At 42.7% G+C, this 14,955-nt stretch overlaps 1 protein-coding gene across 1 annotated transcript in view; it reads right to left on the bottom strand.

The window, feature by feature from the left end:
- Positions 1 to 14,955, bottom strand: part of LOC132360361 (OTU domain-containing protein 7A-like) — a 381,868-nt gene that overhangs the window by 165,073 nt on the left and 201,840 nt on the right. The window contains exons 3-4 of the mRNA XM_059915424.1: positions 2,140 to 2,234; positions 424 to 578 (exon numbers count right to left, since the gene is read on the bottom strand). Of these exons, the coding sequence (XP_059771407.1) occupies positions 424 to 574 (151 nt within the window). The 5' untranslated portion in view covers positions 575 to 578; positions 2,140 to 2,234. The remainder of the gene's footprint in view (positions 1 to 423; positions 579 to 2,139; positions 2,235 to 14,955) is intronic.

Genomic DNA, 14,955 nt, shown 5'->3' with positions numbered 1-14,955 from the left:
GTGTTTTTTCACCAAAAAGTATGGCCTAAAGTATTTTTGTCTCAGCTAAGACAAAGATAAGAAGCTAAGGTCTCCAATAAAAGTGTTTTTTTGAATGTTCTCTAATTTCTGCTTTACTAAATATATTTTCTTTAAAAAATAGGTATTGGTAGATTTTGACTCACTATGTGTAAGCTTTAATGCAAAGCAAAGCTTAGCTAATGCCTTCTGCTCTTTTACTGTAGAGAGTTGGGTGATCTATTCCATTCCCCAAAGAAAGTCAAGAATAACAAAAGTAATTTCACCATCCACACCTTCTTTTGCTTTTTTAGGAGTCCAAGTACCACCCTCGTCAGGTAAGAGAAACCTTCTTATCTTTTGTCACTGGGTTGGGGGCAGTTATGCCCAAGAGGGTGGTTGGGGGGTGGGCTGGAGGAGGCCTACCTTCCAGCAGGTCTCTGGCCAGACCAGGTTCTGCCCCCGTGGACCGAACAAAGTCTGACAGGACTGCGTCCATATCAAGAGTCATAGGAGCGTGTACAAGGGCCGCCCAACACTCAGCCGAGGTGGGGTTTGGAAGCAGGCTAGAAACCATCCATCTGCAGGAGAGAACAGAGAGGTAAACATGATGGAGAGAAGAAACCAGTTCTGCTTGCTGTGCCATGTATTTGAGCCAATGTGGGACATTGCCTGATTGCCTGATGTGCGACAGTAAATAATAAAAGTCAGACTCAAATGTCATCCCTTTGTAGCTGCCACAGGAGAGAGGGGGCATTCCCAGCTCAGTGCTTCCTACTTTGCGTTCTGTCAATTTCAGTGACTACCGATTGAAAAGAAGATAGACTAGGTTGGTCTAGAAAAATTAAACACCTGATCTTAAGATTCATTTGGAGTCGCTAGATTTCTAATCCTCTTCCAAGTTATGCAGACGTGTAACACTTCCACAAATGTAATTGTGTTGCCACTATATCCCACCTACGCCTTTATCACTGACCCATCCCTGTGCCCACCTCAGCCCTCCCCCTCACTTGGCTCTCAGGAAAGACTCCACGTCAATCCAGAGTTGACAGAAATACCACACTTGCTGAAGAGGATAAACCATTCGTCAACTTTCCAAGAGTTGTCATACTCACAACAACAATCCAACAAAATTCATAGAGCTCTCAGATTTCCTAGGCAGAATAATCCCAGTTAGGGGGATAAAACAGTGCCCTGCAGCTTGACCACAGGCCGACTGTGCCAGCCGATTGCTGGGCAAAAACAACCAGCACACAGCATGTGAGGGTGACTCCCACCAGTGAACCAGGGCCACCAGTGGTAACACAGTCATGCCTGATAAAGCACAAATGCACCCTCTGTCTCCATCAATAAGGGGCTGGCAAATTATGGTCCACCACTTGACTTTGTGAATAAAGTTGTATTGGAACCAGCCACGACCACTCGTAGTACTGTCTGTGGTCGCTTGTGCACGTGGCTGAGTCGAGCAGTTAAAACAAAGACCATAAGGCCCACAGAACCAAACATACTGGACTTCCCTGGAGGTCCAGTGGTTAAGAATCTGCGCTTCCACTGCAGAGGGCACGGGTTTGATCCTTGGTCAGGAAACTAAGATCCAGCATGCCATGCAGTGTGGCCATAAATAAATAAATAAATAAATAAAATAAAGAGATCAAATTAAAATAAAAAAACTAAACATATTTACTATTTGGACCTTCACAGAAAGTTTGCTGAGTAAAGATGATGGAAAATGTTATCCTAATGAGCATGTAATTAACTTTACATGTCGTGGGGTGAGTTTAAATCCCATGCTATTGATGAGTGTCCCGTTCCTTTTTCAAGATAAGCACTTGGATGGGCTCTGCTCAGAGGGCTAGGTCTGTGCCGACTGCTGCTGCTTTAGAGCCAGAAATGTTGGCCTAATCTCAGCCCCAGCTCTGCCCCTGTGATGAGCTGTGACACACTGTGTAACTTCTCTGAGTCCACCTGAGCATTTGTAAGAGTTGGGGAAATAAGCTCATCGAAGGTGCCAGGATGGAGGAATGAGACAGTGGGGCCTGTGACCTCAGAGACATTCACTGTTACTACACCAGCTTGCACATGGCTCTGACTGGGGTGTGATTTTTGAGTTGCTGTGGCTCGAAAATAAGAAAATGCTTTGACCTAATGTATATGGTTCCAATTAGAAGATTGCTTTCTTCCTTCTCTCCATGTACTGGGGCCTCGGCCAGGAGAGCCTCTTCTTTGGTCACTGCCACCTGGGGGACAAAGCAGAAGATAAGAGCATGTTACTCTCCTGACAGTCAGCCAGAGGCTGAGGCTTTGCTTCGTGCCACGGGAGGTGCACCTGGGGCTCGGCTGACTGCCTGCATCAAGCCCGCTACTTTCCTGGGCCCTACAGGCACCTGCTTACTGGGTGGCCATCACCTCCCACGTCTGGGGGCTTCTGCAAGGGGGGTGGTGTCTCAAATTTCTTCCTTGTAGCGAGTACTTATATTTCAGTGAGGATCCCTTTCCCATTACAGAGCTGTTTTCAACCTTAATAGTAAGCACCCCATCAACACATTGAATCTTGCATGTTTTTATTGTTGTAACACATACATAACATGAAATTGACCATTTTAACCATTTTAAGTGTGCAGTTCAGTGGTATTAAGTACATTCTGCATTATTGTGCATCATCGTCACCACCATCATCTTCAGAACTTTTTCATCTTCCCCAACAGAAACTCTGTCCGCATTAAACAATAACTCCCATTTCCCCCCTCTCCCAGCCCCTGGAAACCACCACTCTACTTTCTGTTTCTGAATTTGATGGCTCCAGGAGCCTCCTATCAGTGAATCACATAATATCTGTCCTTTGGTGACTGGTTTATTTTGCTCAGCATGGTGTCTTCAAGGTGCATCTGTGTTGTAGCAGGTGCTGGGATTTCTTTCCTTTTTAAGGCTCATCTTAGTTCAGGATGCTGTCACAAAATGCCACAGACTGGATGGCTCAAACAAGGGACATTGATTTCTCACAGTTCTGGAGGCCGGCAAGTCTGAGATCAAGGTGCCAGCAGCTCCGGTGTCTGGTGGGAGCCCACATCCTGGCTTGTAGATGCCACCTTCTCCCTGGGTCCTCACGTGGCAGAGTGAGCAAGCGCTCTGGTGTCTTCTCAAAAGGGCACTAATTGCATCATGGGGGCTCCATCCTCATGACTTCACCTAAACCCAAACACCTCCTGCAGGCCCCACCTCCTAATACGATCACATTGGGGGTTAGGGCTTCAACAAATGAATTTTGTGAGGACACAGCATGCAGGCCACAACAAGGCTGAATAATAATCCACCATATGGATGGATCACACCTTGTTTAGCCACTCATCCGTAGCTGGACCCTTGGTTGTTTCCACCTTTTGGCTGTTGCGCATAACTCAACCTAAATCATTTCTACACTTACACCAGGTCGCCACCCTGGGACCAAGACTGGCTTTCACCAGTGCTGCAATGCAGATTCATGCCCACACCTCCTCCTCTGTGCCTTGTCCTCCACACAGACAGAAATTAAAGGGTGGGCTTCAAATGACCTTTTCGCCACATTCAAGTACAAACATTTGCGTGCAAGAGGCTAATGTGCACTTCCCCTTGAAGACTTATTTCTTAAACCTAATGCCGCTGAGGCCACACATTCATGCACTGTGACGACACAGGAAGAGCCAGGCCGGTGGGGACACGGGCTCCCAGCCACCTTGGCCGTCCTCACCCCCACTGCCCCATGCCAGCCCTCCAGAGAGCACTGCTGGGCCCCTCGACCTGCCTTGCATGGCCAAGGCATCCCTGGCCCGTTCTAGCCCTGTGAGGGCCAGGGTGGCCATGTCCCGGCTCTGCATCTTGGCCCTTGGACAGAACTTCTCTGAGGGTCTTGCCTCCTGCCCTGGGGACAGGGGTGTGTCAAGCTGTTCCCGCTGTGGCTTTGCCTTAGGAGAGGCAGTGCAGTCTGGGGATGGGGCTTGGTCCCGGAATCAGTCTCTCGGTGCCAAAGTGGCTCCACCACCACTGCCTGTCTGGCCTCAGTACACTGTTTAAGTTTCCTCATTGGTGGAATAGAATCATAATAGTACCTCTTGGCCGATCTGAAGTTTGAAGGAGTTAGTGCATGAAACACACCGGCCCACAGCACATGCTCAGTAAATGTGAGCTATTATCCAACCGGTGACGATAAGGACAACACTCTCCTGCCCAGGTCTCCACTGAGGAACAGAACTGCTGCCTCTGGAAGCGCACAAGAGCTAGCCTGGATGACGGAGGGGATGCATGTGTTCTCACTGCTCTCGCCCAGTCCCGCTGGAAATACCAGCAATTTGCTAATTGATTATGTGTAGGCATGGATGCAGACAGGCAGGTGCCTGTTCCCGAGAGCACCAGAGGCATGGTGTGCCCCTACCTTGCCGAGTGTCACTGTTCAGGCACAGGCAGGATGACCGGCACCCTCTTTCCTGGCTGTGCCCCAGTCCCTGAGTCCAGGGCAGATGGATGCGGAGGCCTGGAAATGCACAGTGGGACGCTGTGGAGAGCCCAGGCAGGGGGGTCATGGGAGCTGCTTCTGCACCCACCAACCAAGCTCATCCTGGAGCCTCCGTCCCCTTCCCTGCAAAATACAGCGCTTTGGCTAAGTGAGCTAAGGACCCTTTCTGTTGTAACATCCTGTGGTTTGAATGTCTCAAAAAAGAGAGGAGAGCAGAAGTTTCTGGTTGTTATGTGAAAATGGATAAAAAATGAAACTGAGACTCCTTCCTTCCGTTTCTACATAGCCATGAACTTGCCCTTCTCCTGCTCCCGGCCGCCCTGTGAGGAAGACTCCACATGTGCGGGGGTGTCTCTGTGGCTTATGCAGCAGGTACAGTGAACACAGCATTGTTCCCTTGAGGCCATGGTGGGGGGCCGCCAGCTGCCAGCTCCCTTCCCAAGGGCCACCTATGTGCCTATAAGGGGGCTGTACCCTTGGCTCTGGTCACAAACCACCAGCATGGGGGCAACTCTCTGAGAATCAGAGGAGTCACTAACCATGTCCTGAGGACCAGGCCCCTGGCTAGGCATTTTCCTAAAAACATTTTGGGGGACACGCTCTTTATCCTTGAGTAGGTATTTTAAAAAATAATTTATGTGCTCTTTAAAAATATATGTTATACATTTTAATATATGATTTTATTTATTTTTTTAAATTGAAGTATAGTTGATTTACAACATTGTGTTAGTTTCAGGTGTATAGCAAAGTGATTCAGTTTTACATATATATAAATATATACATATATATATTCTTTTTCAGATTCTTTTCCCTTATAGGTTATTATAAGATACTGAGTATAGTTCCCTGTGCTGTACAGTAGGTCCTTGTTGGTTATCTATTGAGAAGGTATTTGCATGATTCCTCTCTGCGTGTGAGGTGATGGAGGTTTGAGAAGGGAGAGCTGGGTGGCGCTGAAGGGATGTGCTCTGGTCTTCCTCTTGGGACAAGAGCTGTCCTCGGCCTTTTACCTTCCCCTCAACAGGCAGTGAGACTGGGGTGGCCGCTCTTCTGCTGGGAGCCCTGCGAGGGTCACCCGGGAGCCGAGAGCACAGAGGTCCTTCCCAAGCCCTTCTGTCTGGGCAACTGCAGCCTGGCCTAGCCTGTCACAACCCCTGGCCCCCTCCCTCCCTCCTGGGTCCCTGATTCCCTGAGGCCACAGTCCTGGGAGGATGTCCTGCACATTCACAGGTGCTCTGGACTGTCTGTCACATCGAGGATGTCTTTTGTGCGGCTCCCCTCAGCATCCTGCCTGACTCCTGACCAACCCCAGCCGTGCTCGGTCCCAGCGGTGCTGCCCTAACCCCTGTGACAGTGTAAACTCTGTCATGCTACACACGCAGGGACCCCAACTAGACAGGACAAAAGCTATTGCCACGGAGACGCCCTCATAACATGCAGATCTCTCTTGCGCGCGCGCGCACACACACACACACACACACACACACACACACACACAGAGGACTGTGCACGTCACACGTGGTGGCTGGGGGCCAGGCTCATCCACAGGCTGGGCTATTCCACACTTTGGGAAATATTGATAAAATGGAAATAATGCTAAAAATGCACTTTCCTCACATTTTATTATGCATTAGGCTTTTGTTCCTTATTAAAGCAGCAAGTTGATGTCAAGTTTAAATGATAAGCTCCTTAAATGATAAGGTTTATATAACCAAATAGAGTAAAGAACCGTCCAACTTCCTAGAAAGCACTCCACACATTTATTTGTTTGCTTCTTTCTTTGGGTAAGTTAGTTTCATTAAATATGAGAACGTGGGCCAGTTTTGGATTTCTCCCTGAGAACCCCCAAGGTTTCGAACCAACAAATGCACAACACCAAGAGTGAACCCTGATGTACATTATGAACCCTGGTTGATGAGGATGTACCAGTGTAAGTTCATTGATTGTAACACATGTATCACTTTGGTGTGGGATGCGGACAGCGGTGGAGGCTACGTGTGTGGGGACAGGAGTGATATGGGAACTGTCCACACTTTCTGCTCAACTTTGCTGTGTACTTAAAACTGTTCTAAAATTTGTCTGTTAAAACTAGTTTATATATAGTTTTCTACCGTTTCCTTTAATGCTTCTGGATCCTGACTCTTAATCTGAAAAAAAAATTCCCATTACCAGATTATAGAGGAATTCACTCATGTTTCCTTCTACTAACTGAAGGGTTTTATTTTTTATATTGAAAGCGCTGATGCAGTTGGACTTGATCTTGGTGCATCAAGTGAGGAATGGATCCAGTTTTATCATTTTCCCTGTCTATCCAGCTATTCTAATACCACTTAGGAAAAAAAAAAAAACCCATCAGTGGGGAAGCCCCTCTGATTTCAGATGCCTTCATTGTTATATGGTAGGTTTGCATACACAATTGCGTCTATTTTTGTATTTTCCTGTTATATTTATGCCTAGGTATCCATAAAAGGTATCTTTTCTCCCATTATGTGTATTAACTGGTTATCATATTTATAAACAAAGCTGTTCTGGCTGTTAAATTTATATCCTGCTCTTTTACTAAATTCTTAATTTATGTTTGCAGAAATTTATCCATAGGGTCTTTTTTTTCACTTATTTTTGGTTTGCTATACAATCACGTCATATGCAAACAGAGACTGTGTTACTCTGAATTTTCAGTTCTTAAGCCTCTGTTTTCTCTTACCTGATCAAATTGACTAATTCAATATAATATTAACTATTCATAGAGGTAATGGGCATCTTTGTTTTGCTCCTAACTTTAGTGGTATTGCCACACTGAGTAAGATGCTGGCTGGCTGCTGGCTTTTGGGCTATACACACATGTGTACATATGTTTAGAAAGTACCCATATACCTTACCGAATAGTTTTATCATGGATGGATGTTGACTTTCACATGATATTTTTCTTAAGATCTATTAATAAACTTCTAATAGTAAACCTTACTCATACTTCTGGACTAAATCTCCTTTAATCATTCATTGGTATTTCTTTTCTTGTGTGCTTTTTTCTTTAGTTTGCTAGTTTTTATTTAAAATTCCTATGTTGATATTAATGCATTAGCTTGATACACGGTTTTTATTTTTATGTGCAATCTTTGTCAAGTTTTACGTCAACATTCTACACACAGAGCAAAATCAGAAGTTTATCTTCCTTCTCAATTCTCTTGCAATAACCTAAGTAGCATTGGAGTCACCTAATATTTGAATGTTTGGTAGATATTCCCTGTGAATCAATCTGTTACTGATGCTTCTTTTGGAGGGAACCCTTTACAACCTCCTCTATTTTTTTCCCTATGGAAATTACTCTGTTTAGACTTTCTATTTCTATAGGATTCAGTTGTATTAGATTGTACTTTCCTACAGATTTATTCCATTTCATCTTGGTTTCCAAATTTATTTGAAAGGAGTTGGACAATGAAAAACATTCTTCCCATGGGTATAAATCCTCTCTATAGCTAAATGAGGAAAATAACTACGATTTGCCAAGGGCCCAGGATGATGTTGAGTGTACTAAGGACTTTATGGGTGGGTTAACTCTCATTCAGACAACAACTCCGCAAAGCAGGTGGCTCTGTTCCATTTTACTGAAGATCAGAGGGCCCAGTAGCAGAGTAATGATTCCCACAAAGACCCACTTAGACCTAAGGTCGCCATTCACCAACCCTTTATAATGGTATGGGGTCTTCAAATGTTCTCATGTCCAAATGTATGGTGCCTTTGAAACACAGTATGTGCATCGATGTATGATCAGAAGTAAAACATTTCCTTAGTAGACACTCAATCACACCTTTTAATGATTTTTCTCCCAAGATGGAAAGATGGAAAAAAGTCTCTCCTAAAATTTATATTTTTGGTAATAGTACTGAGTGTAGGATCTACTGAGGTTTTCTATTGTGTGCATGGAAATGACATGTTAATAAGTGAAACCTCTAATTCTTCAACAGTTCTTAACATGAGAACAGATGTACAGTTGTCATCACACTCAAGGCTCAAGATCCCCAAAGAGTTACAGACTGTTCTTTCCATGCTGCTTCCCACCTTGAACTCAAATTAAAGACAAGACAATTAGAGAATCCACAAGAAATAATAATCACTCATTTTGAAGATAATACTTGAACATGGAAGTACATTTTTAAGGCCATGAGACATAGTGGTACTTATTCTGACCTGTAGAGGACAGCGACATCCCTGCAACTGTGGAAGGTGCCCACACCCAGGAATGATCACCTTCCAAGGGCACTTGGATGTCAGAGCATAACTGCATCCTTGCAAATCTCCAGCAGAGCTTCCTGCACAATTCAAGCCTCCAGCACTGGAATGCTTGCAAGACCCCCTCGCTTTGAAGGATTTATGCTTTTATTCTCCAGCCTCACAAATATAGCTGTTACACAGGCATAAAATCTATGTCTGAACCAGACTAATGTGGCATCAACAAGGGTTTAAAAAGATCCAAACAACTCACTAATCAGGTTTATACTTCTACTATTGATTTCAATCATTTTATTCAGATCTTCTGGGAAAAGATGTACTTGCTATCGAGTTAAAAGAGTCTAAAAAAAAGCCTAAAGGGTCAGGCTCCTTCCATGGCCTCATGACAAGAGAGGAACACTTCAAGCATGTGTATAGGTCCTGGGCTGCCACTGCTGACCTATTTGCCTCCTTCTCTCTCTGAGGGTTGTCCTGGAGGGCAGGGTGATTTTTTGCATTAACATCACCATGAGCTGGAATATATCAGGTGTTAAACAAATCTGCTGAGTGAACAAACAAAATAAAAACATTAAATCCAAGTTCCTACTCCATTCTGATGGGTAAACACGAAAATAAACATAATTCCACTCAGACTGGTATAAATACTATAATATGATTTATAAGCAAAATCATTAGGATACTAGAAAGGGGGCAGTTCCTTCTGCCTGGCAGAATGAAAAAGGCCAAATGTAAGATGAGTTTTTGAGGAGGATTTAGGAAGGCTGAAAAGAAGACATTCCAAGCTCGGTGAACACCATGAGCACAGGCCAAGAGGCAAAAACACACTTGCATGTCCCCAGATCCAGAAATACCATGAGCAGGAGAGCTGTGGGCATGGAGACTGCAGGTAAAAGTCAGGGTCAGACCCACTGGCTGTCAGGGTGAGTATCTGGACTCTAACATGAGGCCAGTGGGAAACTGCTGGGAGTTTCTGAGTAGAGAATGGATAGGTGCTGTGCTAGGAAAACAAAGACACAAAAATTTGGTAACAGAGTGAAAAATGGATCAAGAGTGTAGAAAGAAATGGAAAGGTACTCATTCATTTTCTTAATAGACTTTACCAGCCTACTGTACCAGCCTACTGTTGGTCAAGTCTTGGTTTATCAGGTTGCAGTGGAGAACCCTTGAGTTTTGGAGACTGACAACATTCCTAGTACCAGGGGATGAATCCTTCATTATACTAACTCAAAACAAACTAGGAATAGAAGAAAACTTCCTTTACTTATTAAAGGCTATTCCAAACTTATAACAATTATCCTACCTAATAATGCAAACTTTAGGAGCAATGCCATCAAAGTTCAGAACAAGCCCATGACCAAGTCTTAGAACAAACGAGAACATTTTAAATGGATGGAACAAGACCAACACACAAAAATCAATACCTTTTTTACATACTAACATTAGCCAATTAATCATTTTTATAAAAAACAAAAAAGATCCATTTCATTAAAAATTTCCATAATTAACTAGGGATCACACAAGAAACATGAGAGAAACTTTTTTTTTGGACAGAAAACAATCTTTACTGAAGGAAAGAAAGAAAAATGAATGGATGGGAAGACTATATTTTTAAGATTCTAATTCTTACAATAAATTCAATGCCATCATAACAGAATTGTTATGGAATTTGAAAGTTTCTAAAACTTAGAAGAATAAAGAAGCAAGAAATTCCAAAGCACTTTTGATAAAGTTCAAAGTGGATGCAGAAGTGTGTTCCATCACATGTCAAACATAAAGTACTTGATTAAAGTAGTGTGGAAAGGGGCAGACAGAGACCAATGAGAGAGGATGGAAAATGTGTGTGTGTGTGTGTGAGAGAGAGAGAGAGAGAGAGAGACAGAGACAGAGAGAGAGAGAAAGAGAGAGAGAGCTCTCCATGCTACCCACACTGGGCTGACATATGGCAAAAAATAAAACTGTACTTTGTTAAAGCACCAGGATTTGGGGAATGTTTGTCATAGCATTTAGCCTGCCCTGACTCATACAGAAAGCCTTCTTAAGATACAAAAAGCAAAAGCCCATCACAGAAAAATTTGATAAAACAAATAACAGCAAAAATGCCAAATCAATAAACAAACTTCTGAATGACAAAAAAAATCCTGTAAAAACTTCAAAGTTAGATAGAACAGGAGAAAATTTTGGAAAATATATAATAAACAAGGGATTGACATTCAGAATAGATAATGAACATATCCGAATAATTAAAGACACATGGAACAAGAAAAATTTGGCAAATTTTATGAATGTGCAGTTTACAGGAAGCTCACATGACAAATCAGTATATGGAAAGGTAATCAACCTTAGTAATAATGAGGGGAATACAAATTAAACAATAAGATAACCATTAACCATGCCCACCCAACCCCTACCCCACCAGAATGGCCCCTCAAAAAATTAAGTTTGAAAAGATCAGCTCTGGTGAGGTGAAATGGGTCCTTTTTTCCACCACTAGGGGGAATATATGGGGCTCATGGTGAGTTCAGTAGAGGGCATTTTGTTCAGTATATAATTTTTTAAATGTGAATAACCTGTAGCTCTGTAATTCTGCCTTTTGGTATCTTCCATAGAGTCAGCCTTGCTCAAGTGCACAAGGATGTGTGAATAAGGATGTTCCTTGCAGCACGGCTGGAAATATCCAAAATGAATGGCAAAGGGGAACGGCTGCATCACCTATGGCACCAGGACATGACCTGTCTCAGAGGTGTCAATATGAAAATTTCTCTAAGGCACATGAGAATGTCCATGTATTATAGAGTAATTAAAAGTATTGAAGGGAAAAAGAATCTCATGTGTAGGAAAATGTCTGAAGGAGGTACAGCACTCCTTTTACTTTCTGGCCTTCTGAGCTCTCTGCCCTTGTGCTTATATAATACACATTACTTGAAGCATTGTTTTCCAAGGAAACTATTCAATTAGGTAAGCAAGAAATGACAGGTGGGCTCAAGTATGGAAGCAGAAGGGAACAAGAGAAAGGAAAGGCTCAGATTGGTCAGGCAGTGATGGGAGTTGGAGAAGCAAAGAAGAAAGTCCGGGCCGATTGGACCTGGGTGCTGACATTCTCTGCAAGAATGACCTTTGGACGGTCACTAAAGCCCCTTGAATCTATTTCCTCATCGATACAGGGGGGAATATACCACACCTTCCTTAGAATTTTGTTAAGATTAACTAAAATAAAAATATTATCCCTCCCTCCCTCCCTTCCTTCCTTCTCTATTTCTACCCACCCACATATCTGCCTACTCACCTATCTACCTACCTATCTGTCTACCTTTCAATCTCTCTCATTTTCTGTTTGGCTACCTGTCTATCTGATTATATGTTTATCTATCTCACTATATATTCATATAAATATCTGTCTTTCTCACTGTCAGTCTACCTCCCCTTTTCCTGATTTTCTATCTATCTTACTACTATCTGTCTATCTGACTGTTTATCTAATCTAGTAACTGTCTGTCTATCTGCTGGTCTCTATGTCTGTCTGTCTTTCAACGCATTTGTCTATCTACATATATATGTCTGTCGATGTATTCATCTGATTTTCTGCTTTTATCTGTCTGTCTGTCTGAATGTCTATCTGTCTGTCCACCTTCTTTTATCTTTCTCTCTCCCTCTACATCTTTAGGTCTATCTGTTTTACTGTCTTTCTGTTGATCTAATTTTTCTCTATCAATCAATCTATTTATCTATCTCTGCCCTGCACAGTGATTGACACAGACTAGAGCCTCATTAACTGTTAGTTTATCTTCCCCCTTCATTTTCTTTCATTTCTTTATTTCTACATTTCCATAATCAACTGCTGTTAACTGAGCCCTTTCTCTGTGTTATGTGCCAGGCATACAATCCAAAATCAGGCCTGGGCTCTGCCTTCAAAGAGTATTCAGGCTGGTGGCTGAAAGGAACAAATTAAAGAAGCAGTGACATTATGTGGTGCTTAGTGCTATGAGAGAGACAAGCCTGTCCTTCGTTGGCATGGAGGAGACAATTAGGGGGTGCTGAGGAAGTTACCTCTCATCTGCAAACCACAGAAGAACTAGGAATTTTGCAACTGAAGAGGAAGAGACCTGGTCTTCATGTGAGTGTGGGTGGAGGAAGTATGGACAGAGCCAGAAAGATAGAACAGGATGTTTACAGGCCTGGAGATCAACAGAGCAAGTACATATTCCAGGAACAAAACTGTAGGGAGCTCACAAAACTCAGACAACAAAAGAGACCAACCATGGCCAAAATAAGTGGTGAGATGTACTGTTTGCATGGATTGTAAAATACAATACAGTTGTCAATTACCCTCAAATCATCTACAAATTTAATGCAATCCCATTCAACATCCCAGCAGGATTCTTTGTAGACATGGACAAGCTGATTCTAAAACTTATATGGAAAGATGAAGGAACCAGATTAGCCAAAACAATTTTGAAAAAAGAGGAGAAGTTGGAGGATACACGCTACCCGTTTAAAAATGCATTATAAACCTACTGTGGTCAAGACAGCGTGATATTTGGGAAAGGACAGATACACAGTTCAACGGAACAGAATACAGATAACTGAGATTTTGAAAAAGGTACAGAGGCAATCAATGGGAAAAGGACAGACTTTTCAAACAGTGGTCCTGGAACAAATGGACAGTCATATGCAAAAGCAAAGAGACAAAAACACCTCAATCTAGACCTCACACCACATATAAAAATTAACTCCAAATGAATTACAGACCATGTGTGTGTGTATATTTAGGTGTTCACCTGTGAGTTTGTGCATATGTTCAGGAGTATGTGTGTGTGAGCTTCTGTGTGTCAGTATGTGTGTGTACTTGTGTTTATGTTGGGTGTGGATGCATATACGTGTGTTTGCGTGAGTATATATGCACGTTTGCATAAGTGTGTGTGTGTGTGTGTGTGTGTGTGTGTGTGTGTGTGTGTTAAGGAGGAGGTGGGGAATGCTGTCTAAGGCAGTGGTCCCCAACCTTTTTGGCACCAGGGACCAGTTTCGTGGAAGACAATTTTTCCATGAACAAGGGGTGGCTCAGGTGTAATGCAGGCAATGGGGAGCGATGGGGAACAGCAAGTGAAGCTTCGCTTGCTCGCCCGCCGCTCACCTCCTGCTGTGCGACTTGGTTCCTAACAGGCTGTGGACCGTTAACAGTCGGCGGCCCAGGGGTTGGGGACCCCTGGTCTAAGGGACATTTAGATAGAAGTTCCAGTGAGCTGGACATTTACACTTGGAAGTTTCCAGCATACTTACAGTAAGTGAAAAAAAGGGAGTAGATGTCATAGTTCTTTTCCATTAAAACATAATTAAATTTCACAAGCACAGGAGAATTTCAGCTTTTGGGCTTTTTAACAGGCTCCTATTAGTTGAATATTCACGTGTTAGTGACTGGTAAAATTCAGTCTTATCTAAGTTTCTATCTCTCCAAACAGAACAAGCCAGTTTACCTAAACAAAGGAACAAACAAATAAAAAGGAAAAAGACATTTATAGACATCCATCAACCTGGATGGCTCTGAACATTTTATAATAGCTGACATTGAGATAGGTAGATTTTTAAGAACCCAACCAGCTTCCTATACTAACCTGACAAATTTATGAACTGAACGTGTTTAAGCTACTAATTGTGTTCTTTGGATACCCGAGTTCCAATCTTTAGTCACTAGGAACACTTATCTTAAAATACAAATGCACACAGGCCTGCAAATAAACTGGGACAATCAATTTCATCCCCGGCTCTCACTGCTTCACCTTTGAAATGAGGATAGCAATTCCTGTTTTACACGGTGATTCAGTTATACATATATATATACTTTTTCAGATTCTTTTCCCTTATAGGTTGTTATAAGATATTGAGTATTGTTCCCTGTGCTATACGGTAGGTCCTTGTCATCTATTTTACATACAGTTGTGTGTATATGTTAATCCCAAACTCCTGATATTATCCCCCACCCCCTTTCCCCGGTGGTAAGTGTAAGTTTGTTTTCTATGTCTGTGGGTCTATTTCTGTTTTGTAAATAAAAAAGAACTCATAATTTTTAAAAGGTTGTTTCTATACTTAAATGGATGCATACGAAGTTAAAGATATGGGATCAACTGTTTGAGTTAAGAAAGAAATGGCATTTTTAAGCAGAAAATATATACGCCCAACTCCCCCGAGGAAAGAATGGTGAAACCAATTTCACTCAAACACGAAGCATTGGCTCAAGACCAAATAAGAAG

This window comes from Balaenoptera ricei, chromosome 2 (genome assembly GCF_028023285.1).
Source record: "Balaenoptera ricei isolate mBalRic1 chromosome 2, mBalRic1.hap2, whole genome shotgun sequence".
Lineage (NCBI taxonomy): Eukaryota > Metazoa > Chordata > Mammalia > Artiodactyla > Balaenopteridae > Balaenoptera > Balaenoptera ricei.
The sequence above is the reverse complement of the archived record's forward strand: the minus strand, read 5'-3'. Positions and strand labels throughout refer to the sequence as shown.